Source organism: Oppia nitens, unplaced genomic scaffold (genome assembly GCF_028296485.1).
Source record: "Oppia nitens isolate AA-2021 unplaced genomic scaffold, nextdenovo-longstitch-racon4-pilon3 scaffold6_pilon_pilon_pilon, whole genome shotgun sequence".
Lineage (NCBI taxonomy): Eukaryota > Metazoa > Arthropoda > Arachnida > Sarcoptiformes > Oppiidae > Oppia > Oppia nitens.
This window is the reverse complement of record NW_026533250.1, coordinates 7,032,464-7,047,500: the sequence shown is the minus strand read 5'-3', so window position 1 is coordinate 7,047,500 and position 15,037 is coordinate 7,032,464. Positions and strand designations below refer to the sequence as shown.

At 27.6% G+C, this 15,037-nt stretch overlaps 1 protein-coding gene across 1 annotated transcript; it reads right to left on the bottom strand.

The window, feature by feature from the left end:
- Positions 1-902: 902 nt before the first annotated feature.
- LOC128962851 (T-box protein H15-like) lies at positions 903-14,710 on the bottom strand. The gene is made up of 6 exons (XM_054309250.1): positions 14,470-14,710; positions 12,161-12,710; positions 4,824-5,097; positions 4,206-4,382; positions 3,997-4,073; positions 903-1,440 (listed from the first exon to the last, which is right to left on the bottom strand). The coding sequence occupies exons 1-6, from the start codon at positions 14,699-14,701 to the stop codon at positions 903-905; spliced, it is 1,848 nt and encodes a 615-aa protein (XP_054165225.1). The 5' UTR covers positions 14,702-14,710.
- Between the last annotated feature and the right edge of the window lie 327 nt (positions 14,711-15,037).

The following is a 15,037-nucleotide window of genomic DNA, read 5'->3' as shown; positions in this document are numbered from 1 at the left end:
TTAATATTATTATTTGCAATTTAACGTATTTATTATTAATATATAATTATACAATATATTTGTAAAAAATAAAAATCTACACTTCATTAAATATGTTAGTTATTAATATATATATTTTTTTTAAATAATATTTATATACAATATCTATATATATAATATGTGAGATATTTTGTTGTTGTTATTATTATTATAATTAATTTGAAATATGATTTATATATATATATATATATAATTTTTTTGTGTGTGAATTAAACTAACATTTTTAATGGAAAATACCAATAGTTTTGTTACAGTATTATCAATAGAAAAAAATTATTATTTAGTAATAATAATAATAATATTATCATACATTTCATATTTATATATAATTGAGTGCAAATATATTTTATCAAAAAAAATGCAATAAATTATTTTTTTCATCATATTTATAGTTATTATACTACTAGTTAGTTAACAATTTGCAATAATTTACAACAAAAAATAAAACAATTGTGTCAATCAAATAATTTAAATGTTAGCTATTATAACATGTAGTAGTAATAGTATAGTAATAGTTTTATTTTAAGTTAAATATTTATACAATAAAATTCACATTTTAAAAAAATGGTGAAATAAATGACTAACTTTATTATTATTATTATTATTATTATTATTACTTTAACTAACATGTGATATATAAATATAATTTAATTATAAATAAAATTATTTTCATTAATATTGTTTTTTTATATATAATAAGTTATACAATATAACACAACAACAACAAAAAATGCAAAATAAAAAAATATATATTGCATTTGAATTATTACATTATTATTATTACTAATAAATTACAAATAATTATAGTGTGTAATAATAATAATTATAAAAAAAATTAAATAATAACAATAAATATTAATTAATTAATTAATATCGGAAGGCTTTTTACTGCTATTATTATTATTATTATTATTAGTGAGACCGAGAGGTAGTTGTTGTGCTGCTGATGATGGCTGACCTGTTGGCTGTGTTTGCGTGACTGTTGGCCACATGTGCGGCGATGTTAAGGCCAAAGTTACCGCCGATTGGTGCGGCGGCGGTGGTGGCGGTCCGCGACCGAAAGCGCCTGCCGACGAGTATAGGCCCGGATAGGCGGCAGCCGAGGCAGCGATCAGGTTATAGAAATCGTTGGGCATATTGGGTATGCCTGGCGGCGGTCTCCACATCATTGGCTGTCCACCGCCGGCACCACCACCGCCGACACCGATACCCATACCTCTCATCAGCTGCGAGGCGGCTGCCGATGACTGAGACATTAGGCCTGAATATAAGGCCCGTTCCCTTAGCAGTGCCTGTGTGTGGTCGTCAGTGTTGAACATATAGGGCGAGGGAATCATTGCCGGCATCATCCCTGGCCTCGGATACATACAGTTGTCGCCCATTAGGCTTTCCATTGTTTCTCTATATATATAATAAATAATAAACAAACAAAATATGTTTAGAGAAAAAAAATATTATATAATGATCTGATTTTTTGTTTGTTGAGATAGTAGTTTGAGATTAAAGTATAGTATATAAACAAACATAAGGTTTACACAAATATTATACACTTAAATAACAAGCATATCATCTACCAGTACAACAGCAAAGTGTCGGTCAACACCACATCATATCATATCAGATGAATATATGATATATTTGTGGCCAACAAACTAAAAAAAAATAAACTATTTGTGCCAAAGTCAAGCATCAATATGTTTGGTAAGGCATATCGGGTGCCCCCTCACCCGTCCGACCTTAATAGTAGCAGCTTTTTAATTTTGTTGGGTAAGCTATATCTATATATATATATATATAAGCAATAAGCACCCGACCTACCGCACACATACACATACATATATACAGCACTGGTATTTTGTTGGTCGCACAACATTTTTTGTTAGAGATCGTTGAAATACAGTCCAATCCAACCGTATCGCCGGATTCACTCTCTCTCTCTCTCTCTCTCTCTCTCTCTCTCTCTCTCTCTCTCTCTCTCTCTCTCTCTCTTAGCTGACACACACACACACACACACACACACACACCATAAAGTCAGTCACTTATTCACTCACTCACACACTTAACTTACTTTAGTTTAGTTTACAATGCAATGTAATATATATATAGTATAGTATATAAGCCGAGCCATTGATTACTTGTAATGATGAACATAGGGTTTGATAAATGAAAATATTTAGTGCCTCACTATAATAGTCTAACTCATATGTGTTGTTGAGTGTGTGTGTGTGTGTGTGTGTGTGTGTGTGTGTGTGTGTGTGTGTGTGATGTGTTTTGTATATATATATATTTCATTAATTTGAAACTTTCTTTTTAAAAAATAATAATAAAATCTTATGTCACGCAATCAACAAACTTTTAAATATATATATATATATATATATATTATATAATGACTTTTAATACACATTTATATTTATATCATATGTCTTATATATATATGTGTGGCTTAAGTTTAAAAATCACAAAAAACAATAAGTGAGATAATAATACTGTAAAATAACTTTATTATAAAATATATATATATAAACTATTGTTATGTATTATATGTTAGGCTGTATTTTTAAAAAAAATATAATATAATATATATATAATAAAGTGCTTATACTGTATATATATTGTCTATAAAACTATTACACAATTTGAAACAAATTGTTTTTCAAATTAATAATACATATTATAGTATCTAATATACAGTACTATATATATATATATACTATCATGAAATGCCGGGAAATTCACATCTAATTGACTTTTTATTTATAAATTTATAATATTATCATTATCTATAGCTTATAAACAGTATATCCCCTCCAAAAACTATATATATATATATATATATATATATATATAGTAGTGATAGTTTAAATTGTTAGTGAAATTATCACCCATAATATAATGGGTGCTATTTTTTTATTGCTAATATTTTTTCAAATTATAAATACTGTATGTGTGCTATACTGTGTTAACATTACATTACATATACTTAAAAAATATGCACTTTTTGTTAGTGAGAAAAAACCCATAGATTCAATAATCTACACAAAAATTTTTTTATTTATATATTTGAAAAATTTTTTGTTTTGAGTCTAAATTGTCAGACATATATACAGTATATATATATATATATATATATATATATATATATATAGTATAAGTAGATACAGTACTACACTACTCATGACTCCCTGAAAATAAAATAAAATAAAAATTTTTTGGCTAATAATATAACCTAACTATGAGTTTCAACGCAAACATATAACACATCAGCACAACAACAGAGTGAGAGATGACTATACTATCTCTCTCTCTCTCTCTCTCTCTCTCAGTCAGTCACTCTCCAGACTCTCTCTCATCTCTCATTCTCAGCGCTCATAATCTCCCGGTGCTGTCAATTACATGACTTACGGTATATAAGAAAAATTGTTGAGAGAGAGAGAGAGAGAGATTATATTACATATGCAATGGATTTTTTTTCTCTCTCTCTCTCTAAAGTACTGGCACAGGGTTTCGGGTAAAAGGATACATAATATAAAGTGCTGTACAGTGTAGGGTACTGTACCCACACATATAGATACACATATAGTCACACACACACACATGGAGACCACACAGTAATAGTCACATATTTCTCTCTCTCTCTCTCTCTCTCTCTCTCAGTTGTGCACTAAAATTATTACTTAAATTATTTCTCTACACATAATCATCACACACTCACACACACACATACAGAGAGAGAGAGAGAGAGAGAGAGAGAGAGAGAGAGAGAGAGAGAGAACACACACACAGTGAGACAGTGCACACACACACACACACATAGAAAATCCGACACAAAGTTTTTATATATATATAATAAATGACATATAAAATAGATTTAATTTATATATATATATATAAATTTAATAAAATAAAAATAATAATAATAATAAAAAATCAAAATTTATATTTACATTTCATACCTTTCCAGGTCTGTTAATCGACTCGAGTCACGAAATCCTTTAGCAAACGGGTTGCTATCGATCTTTAATTTTGTTATCTATTTAAATAAAATGTAAATTAAAAAACAATTGAAATCTATTATAGCATATACTACTACATGAATACAATGAAATACAACAAAAATTTATTCAAAAATAATAATAATAAAAACAATAATAATAATACAAACCAATTGATTTTGATAGGCAGTGACAGCCGTAAAGACAGTCTCGGGAAATACAAACGTCCGAAACTGTTGGGTCTCTATATTATCGATGACAACATTGTTTCCATTATAATGATAATCGGGTCTCAGTTTAACTAAATGTATTCGCGGCTGATATTTGTGCATTGAATTCAATACAATCTATATATAAATATATATATAAATAAATTATAAATTTTTTAAACATTAATTTATATAATCAATAAATAATAATTCAATAATATTTATAAAAAAAACTACTAAAAAGTTACTAATTGTTGAAAACTTTTATTAATACCTAACAACTAATATATAATAATAACTAATAACTAATATATATATATACTGTAATAATAAGTGTTAAATATACTAATAATATTAATAATAAACTATAGTTAATTTTTAAAAAATTATGTTTAATTATTAAACAAAATAACTATTACTACACTACACACTATACTAAAGTATAACTAAAAAAAAATACACAAAAAATTATATAAAATAATTACTAATTCCTATATATATATATAAAGTGGTGTATATATTAAATAGGTATAGAAATGTAATAAACAATAATAATAATAACAATAATAATTGACATACATGTCCACTCTTATCCATTTCATTGTTGGTTAGTTTGACTTTTTCAAACGATACGACTTGTTTGCGCAGTTGTTCCCCAGTGTAGGGAGCGTCGGGATGGGTATACAATCGGGCCGGTGATGGCGGATCGGCTTTGCCGGCCACTAGCCATGAACTACGATGATAGGCATAGCGGTAGCGTTTGTTATCGACGGGTACGATATCGATGAGGACAGCATAGCGGGCGTCCAATTCGATGCCGACAAATGAACACCGAATAGTCGGAAACATACGTCTGCTTTGCGGCCGACGAGTGGGTGACAGATAGAGTGGGTGAGAGAGAGAGACAAAAAAAAATATAAATAAATATCATATCATTAGATATATTATTGATTATTAAATTAATTGGTAATTAATTAAGTCAAGTATATTATGTGTCCCCACAAAAAAAAATCTATATATAATTATTATTAATTGTGTGTAAACTATAATTGTTTTATGAACACACTGTATATGTATATATATATACACAATAAAAGGCGTTTATTATATAATAATTTTTCAAACATTTTTTTAGGCTTAATTAGCTATATTCATGATATACTAGTTCAAAAAATATAGTACTATACTAAAAGTATAGTATACTATACACAACAACAACAACAATCAATTTAGTTGTTTGTAAGTTATATAACTATATATATATAATGTATTTTGCAGTTTACTGTTTTTTTTAATTGGTTTCATATATATATATATATATATATATAAATATATCGCTTATCGTTAAAAGTTATCGCCAGAAAATTGGAGGGTTTTTTCACATAATTATCATTAAGAGAGAGAGAGAGAGAGAGAGAGAGAGAGAGAGAGAGAATATATAGTCATTACCAAAATATTAAAAAAAAATGATGGGATGTATGATATATATATATAGAGAAAGAGAGAGAGAGAGAGAGAGAGAGAGAGAGAGAGAGTAAAACTATATATGATATCAAAAGGAGACGCGACTATTGGGTTCAGACAATCAGTTTCTTTGAATACCTAAAAAACAAAAAATTATTTAATGACTGTCTCTCTCTCTCTCTCTCTCTCTCTCTGTTAACTAATTTTTTTTTCAAGAAAAAGCGATAATTAAATATTTAAAATATATTTCTACAAAAATTTTGAATTTCATTTTTCATAATAATTATCTGTAAATCATTTCCAGACAAACATAAAAAAATAAGCAAATATTTACTAATAGTATTCATTGCGGGCCTAATAGTAATACTAATAATAATAATAACTAAACTAATATTAAAAAACTTAAAATTTCAATTGAAATTTAATTTTCGTAATAAAATTAAGTTTTGTTTGTTTTTTGTGTTTTTTTTGATGAATTAAATGACGGCACATGTGATGATCATAGAAACTGTTTATTATTATTACTGTATTTTATTTTCGGCCCAATTTAAGACACCTATAGGTACTATAGTTTATATGATAGTACAGTATATATATATATATATATGTGATTCACTACAACCTAACTAACTACCCAACAAAAAAATAGCTTAACATTTTGTATAATATAATATAATATACAATCAAACAATTTATTTGCTGCTATGATATAATATATGATATTATTATTATGATTATTATTATTAAAGTGTTTGGGAAATTGTGTATTGCGTTAAAAGTTTTATATTTTTGATTAGAGGGCAGTCACCGAAAAATACTACTAAATATAAAGGGACTCTCAAATTGGTCTCAAATAATATGTTATTACTGTATAGTATGAGTGTTAAGGCCGGCTAACAGTGCGCTCAGTTACACACACACACACACACACACACACACACACACACACACACACACACACACATACATACATATAAATCTTTTTTTAATGTACTAACACATAGACACACACACACACACACACACACACACACACACACACACACACACACGTATGACATGCCTTACCATCCATAAGATGATTGAGCGCTCATCTGATCTCTCATTTGTTTTTCCTATTCATTTCGCTATTAAGACCTCTCAATATAATAATAATAATAATAACGATATATATATATATATAAGTTATAGTCTATTGAATGAATATTATTGTCTATTACTTATTCAATACTTTTTTGTTGTTGTTGTAATTTTTTGGTTGTTTAGTATTTGACTGAACACTTTGTTAATACTGGGGGTAATAATAATAATAATAATAATAATAAACAATATTATTGATTATATGATAATAATGATGATTGTGTGTCTAATAAATAAATTTCATACACACACACACACACACACCATTGAAAACCTATTGCCTAATCATACGTACACCTAAAACCTCGATACAGGCATACTATGAAATTGTTTAATAATAATACTAATAATCCCGAAACAAATAAAAAAAAATAAGCGGAAAAATCGGTGGCGATTGTTGTTTGGCTACTGGCTATCAAAAATCTATTTAGTATAGTATAGTATATAGAAAATGCATGCATAGTATATTACATACATACATAATAGCCAGGGTTATTGAGTGATAGAGAGAGAGAGAGAGAGAGAGAGAGAGAGAGAGAGAGAGAGAGAGAGAGAGAGAGAGAGAGAGAGAGAGAGAGAGAGAGAGAGAGAGAGAACCGGCATTATTAATGCATACCTGTGCGTGCAATCACTTGGGAATATACATACAAATCAGTGAAACAAAACATAGAGAGAGAGAGAGAGAGTTAGTGAGATATATATATATATATATATATTCATATAATAAAAATGAGATAATAATTGCCAACTTTGATTATTGATGGCTTTTATTTAATAATAATAATAATAATAAATAAATAATAATACTTGAAAAATATAAATTAATATTATATATATATATGTATTTTTTCCCCTTTTTTTAATTCTGTGTATAAGTGTGTGGTTATAAACCAAGGATTATATATTGAATTATAAAACTAATATAAAAAATAATTTTGTTTTGTTTAATACATAGCCTAAGCGATACACATATTATTATAATATTATATTATTTATGTATTATAATTGTGTATGACATTTGAAAATAATGTATATATATATATATATTATAAATTTAATACTAATATATATATATATATATATATTATATACTACTAATTCAAAACTCGCTTCAATAATAATAAAATAAAAATCATTATTACCTGTCATTATATTATTATTATTATTATTAAACAATTGTTAGATAGAGTTAACTCATAACAAATTATAAAAATTATTATACATATACTAAATATACCGGTAATAAAGTGTATATAATTTATATATATATATATATATATTAATAGTATTCACACAGCAATGAATAAATGAATAGCCGTTTCTTTAATTATTATATTAATACTTATATTATTTATTATTATTATTATTATTTGTCGGATCTCACCGTCAATTGAAAAAACATATTAACCATTTCCACACATACATACACACACACACACACACACACACACACACACACACACACATACATACATACCGTCTAATAATGTTAAACAGCGCGGCTTTATTTATGCTCATCATATAAATACTATATATATATATATATATTTATAAAATTTTTAACTCATCTCTCTTTCCTCTCTCTCTCTCTCTCTCTCTCTCTCTCTCTCTCTCTCTCTTCCTCTCTCTCGCGGCTATAGTTTTTCGGCTCAAATATAATAAATTGTCTGAGAAGTGATCCTCTCTAAAGTGATTCAAACCTCTCTTTTTTCATAATTTTTTTTTAATTTTTATATTATATATAAAACAGCGGCTCTTTTTTCTCTCTCTGATATTATTATTATTTTTTTTAAATACAGTACTCTCTCTCTCTCTCTCTCTCTCTCTCTCTCTCTCATGATTTTTAATAGTAAGAGAGAGAGAGAGAGAGAGAGAGAGAGAGAGAGAGAGAGAGAGCACTGTGTTATTAAAATGGTTGAGCGCTCTCTAACTTAATACACAAATAATAATAATAATAATACTAATCATAATAATAATAATAATAACTAAATCATTGGACGCTCTAATGCTATACATAGTGTATAATCAGTTTCCCATTTAATGAATGCCGCGTTTGTTTCATAACTATCATATAATAATAATAATATCATATTATAGTATATTATATATAGTTTTTTTTAAAAAAAAAGTTTAACTGAACTTTGAATGGGAGAGAAAAATATTTAAGTGAACACACAATCTGTATATTTATAATAATGTTGTTGTTGTGTATGTGTTGTTGTTGTATATAAATGACATAAAAACTATATTTATGGCACAATTGTGTTAAAGTGCGCCCAAAAAGACATTAAAAAATAATTTATAAACTATAGTCTCTCTCTCTCTCTCTCTCTCTCTCTCTCTCTCTCTCTCTCTCTCTCTCTCTCTCTCTGTGAATGTATAGTAATAAACATTAATTTTTTTTAAAGTTAAATATAAGCGACGATATTATCGCAATAAATAACTACTGTATACACACTATACTCCTAATAGTTTTTTTTTGTTGAAAATATAAGTTAAAGTATCAGGTATTCAATGGATTAAATTGTTATATTATATAACTTATATATATATATATATATATATATATATATATATATCTATATAGTATCTAATGATAATGTTTATGTGTGTGTATGTATATGCGTGTGCAATGAGACTATAAAAAAATATATATATATTATATTATATATGATTTTTTTCTGGTACATCATATACTATATAATAATAATAATAATATAATATAAAATAGTTTATGAATAGAAAAATGCCTCTTATTTTTCTCTATCATAAAAATACAGGTAATTATCTGATATTAAATGTTTTGTTAATAGAGAGGTATAGAGAGACTAATAGTAATGAACTAATAGGAGAGTACAGTATATATAAGTAATTGCCGGTCAATAATAATAATAAGACATTTAGTCGGCACCGGTAGCCTGTTTTTTGTTGGTGGTGGTGCTAATGTATGCCAACTTGCCTATCGTCAATGTCTATATTAAGTTATTTATTTGAGATAAATAAAAAAAACTAACTAAATAACAAAATAATTTATAGTCATTGTGTTATTTGCACTGAAAAAAAAGTTTTGTTTTGCTGGCAATGATGAGTATCATTGTTATGATTAGTACTACTACTATACTATGTTTGCTAATAGTTATCTATGTATATGTGTGTAAAATAACTAACAATTTTTTTTTAAATATATTATTTCAATGTATAATATACTGTAATGTATTTAATATAAAGGGGTTTATAATTCAATTTATAGGCAATGATCAGTGTAATAGTCTAAGAGATTTAATGTATGAGTGAATATTATCATCAATTGATGTTATAGTAGTAGTACTACTACTAGTGCTTAATACTGTAATAGTGTATAGTACTAGTAGTATAGAGCTTAGGGATCATCAGCATCTCTATCTCTCTCTCATCATCATAAGGAAAAGCATTGAGAGATATGAATGAACTAAAAATGAGTCAAAAAATATATAGTTATATATACTGTAGATATAGTGCTATATTTTAAATGGTATAACTTATATATAAGCTATACTACCAAACAGTGTGTATGGGATCTACTGTTGAGCACCAGTTTGGTAATAGAGAGGAACAGATGGACCGACCGACCGACACAATCAGCCCGGGAGTAGTAGTAGTAGTAGTGAATCAGTGACTTTTATGAGCACCGGGATGTATATACATACAGTATAGTCAAATAGTCGACTAAAAATAGTTACCATCTCTCTCTCTCTCTCTCTCTCTCTCTCTCTCTCTCTCTCTCTCTCTCTATAACATGTCTCAGCTAATGTGTGACATACTGTGCATTCATTCATTCATTATAAGCGTATAAACGTTTAGTACATTATAAGTATTATTATTATTATTATTATTATGGGAAATGACTGCCAACAACACACACACAAAAAAATGACTACAAAAATCTCTCTTTAGGCCTATGTATGCCAATTGACTTTCTGACTGTGCTCTACACTGTGTGTGTGTGTGTGTGTGTGTGTGTATCACACATACATCCATATGATTGGTGGCCCCGGACTTCATCACCAATACAAGTGTTGAATCGGTGAATAGTAGTCGGAGTAGTAGTAGTTGTAGTACTAGTTATGTGTGAGGACATTGAATATCATATATATATATATATATATGAGATAAATGGGCAGAAATTGTTTGCCATTAGGAAAAAATATGGCGAAAAATACGACGACAAGGGCTGACAATAGATGGACTAATGAAGCAAAACTTTTTGCAAGCCCTCCGATATATACTACTCGGGATTCAATGGATACAATACAATGAATGTAAACAAGGCTTATTGACTACCAGTGCACTACATGTTTCCACTTAGTCTACTACTACTAGTAGTAGTAGTAAAAATAGTAGTATAGAGTAGTATATATATATATACAAAACTGTATCAATAGCCTAAGTGATGGGTGCGAGTGATATAGTCACTCCACTTGAAGACCCCAATTGTTACCCAAACTATTATCAACCATTCAATTCAATTGACTTTTCGTAAAAATACTAAATAAAACGACTGTTCATTTTCAATGGTCTCTCTCTCTCTCTCTGGAGTCTCTCGAGTGAGAGAGAGAGAGAGAGAGAGAGAGAGAGAGWGAGAAATAGTGACAACAATAGGGCTCCACTTTATAATATATATAAATAATAATAATAATAATAATATGAAGTGGTGTGTTGTATACTATACTTGGGGAGGAGGGCTGACTGGATATGTGTGTTCAATGACATAAACATTGTATATATATATATATATATATATATATATATGTATGTATAACGAGAACAATAGTGTGACAAAACACCATCCCTTTCCACTAAACAATTGAAGACAGTTGACTTCACATAGTTTGTCACACAATAGTAGTGTTGTTAGCAACAAAAAAAATACATACATATATACACTGTTTGACCGGTTATAGCGTTTTATTGGCACTATATATATATAACAAATAGCATTGTATTGCAGTATACATATATAGACTATTGTGACACAATTGGTGTAAAATCTCGACATCCAATCATTATATTATTTATGATATATATTGATATACAGATAAAATAAATTTTTGATTTTTGTTAAATACATTTAAATTTTTTTTTATATATATACACAACGATAAGCATCGTATAGCATATATGCGCGCATAGTATATATATAGTTTGCATAGCAATGCTAAACATGTATATCTATTATATAACCCTATTTTTGGTGCAACCCTTTCTGGTGTTACAAAAAAAACTATTATATATATATAATAAATCTAAAGTATAAATCCTAAATCAAACCATACCTTCCAGTTTTGGTGATAATCATTTCGGTCCCTAACTCGAAAAATCTGTCCCATAGGTCCTTATTTTCTAGTCGGCAATCGACTCGGTCGAGTTCCGGGCAATTGCATCGGCCTTTCAATAGTTCACTGTAGGGATTGTTTTCGGATTTGGAGCTACCTTTCCCACCACCACCGCCACCACCACTGCTACTGGTAGTGGTATTATCGTCGCCGGATGCCTGCGATGGTGACGGCGATGGCGACCTACACGACGACTTTGACGACTGCGGCCTATCTATTGAGTTGGCTATTGAGCACCGGCTTTCACTTATCGATGATGACGACGATGGAGGCCTATGGAGTATAGTCTGATGGTTATGATGATGATGATGATGATGATGGTTGACCACCTCATTGCCGCCGCCGCCGCTTCCGTATTCAGAACCGGGCGATAGCGGCGGTGAATTGGAGTCAACCCGCGGATAGTTTCCTATATTATACTCGGATTTTATTATTGTTGTCGTCGGCGATAATAACTCATCATTTATTGGTGACAATTGTTGTTGAGATGCTATTTGAATGCATAAAAAATAATATAGGTTTAAATATAATCTAATATATATATATATATATAACTATTGTTAAAGTCAATAGTAATTTATTATTATTGTTATTATTATTAAATCATATCATTTTCAACCAATTTTCCCTTAAAAAGATATATTCATTTATAAATTGATAATTAATTTTATTATGCATTGCATATAACTATATATTATTTTATTATCAATATAATGCATGTTATTTGTATATTACATATATTAGTATTATCAAATATTCAGCCAGGTATTTATTTATATAAATATATATAGTATTATTAATAATAAGGATTTATCACACACACACCTAGGTGTTAATAAATATTTGCATTTTAAAATATTAAATATACAGTATATATACCTATATATATATATATATATATATATATATAAATGTATAGATATTTACAGTATTAGATATAATTTATAATAAGTATTAGTCAAATAAAACATATTTATATATACAGTATATATATATATATATAGGGACTAAAAGATTATCATCGCATGCATTGATTTGTATAGTCAGTCAGTCATATGATATGACTGTCTTAAAAGTTTTTATTTTTGCTAAATATATGCATTAATTTGTAGTAATAATAATAATTATTAATTATATTTTTATTTATTTATTTTTTTGCAGATAAAATTTGTAATTTTTTAGTTTAAAGTGTGTGTGTGTGTGTGTGTGTGTGTGTGTGTGTGTATGTGTGACACGTTTTATTAAATATATTTAAAATAATAAAAATAAATGATATATATATTTATGGCGCGATTAGGTTTTTAATCATAATTTTTTTTTTAATAATAATAATCATAATAATTGCTAATAACTTTGAACTAATTTTTTTTTGTTTAACAAATTATATATATTTTTTTCAATAGTCATTTTCAATTAACAAATTTATTTTTTTTTTTAAATTTAATGTAATTTAAATCATCTTTCAAGATTATCATACAGTATATAATGTAACAAATATACAGTATATATATATATAAATTTTTTTATATATATAATATGATTAAATGTGTATAAACACGTTGGCAATGATGATGAGTCATAAATTTTTCAATAATTAAATTACAAAACTATTTTTTTAAAAAAATTTTAAACAAAATTTTATATCAAACTTATAAATATATCGATACTATTATAATATTATATATTTAAAAAAAGTCAATGCATTATAGAAAATACATGATTTCTAAATTGTGTATATTTTTTTCAATAACAAACATATATATATATATATCAACTAATTATATACATATCATATATATATATATATTATATTTAGTAGTTATCATATATAAAAACATATACAAACTACTACTACTACTTTGATATTAATGTCAGCACTTGTATTGTAAATAATATAATCTATAATTTAATTATTATTATTATTAGTTAGTATCAAAAATCAAACAAACAGCTAAATAATTGTAAAATATGATATTAGTATAAATATATATATGTATTATTGAATTTTAACATATATGTGATAAAATTTATTATCATATAATTATTAGTTTATATACTGTATATATATATATATATGTTTGATGATAATAGTTAAAAACAATTGAATTATTATTTTAAAGGGAAAAATTAATGTTTTTTTTTAATTGCAATATTTTTATAAAACAATTTTTTTTTTAGATAAAGTAATTACAAGTCTATAACACAATAAGATACCCAAAAAACAACTAAACAAACAAAACAATAGTTACCTCTATTTAATAGTTTAGGACTGATATTGTTTGGCGACGACGACAACACCGCACAGCCCTCGGCAGTGGTAGCCAATTGAGGTGATGGCCGCCGCCGATGGTCACTATTATCGTTTGTGGCGGCGGTAGTGTTGACCGCAGCCGTACGGCCCATAATGGCATCGATGGAAAAGTTGGTCGAAGGCCTTGTCTGGGGACGAGAAGTTGCAACTGTTGGCGAACCGATGGCCATAGTTTTGCGCGTGTCTTGCATTTAAATATATATATTTATATATTAAACAATTATATGACACTACCCGCACACACACGAACCGGTAGGTCAAAGTCTATGACACATACAGTGGGTGGGGGGGATAGTAGAGTCAAGTCCAATCAATCAATCAGTGATATACTACTACTACTATAACGACACCAAAAATGATCGGGTGCTTGATGTTGTATATACTAGTATACAATATATCATATGACTATACTGTTTCGTTATGTACACATAGAGAAGCCGTCGTTGGTGTTGTCGTAGTCGGCAATGATGATGATGTTGAGCACCGGGCGATTCATATTAGTAGTA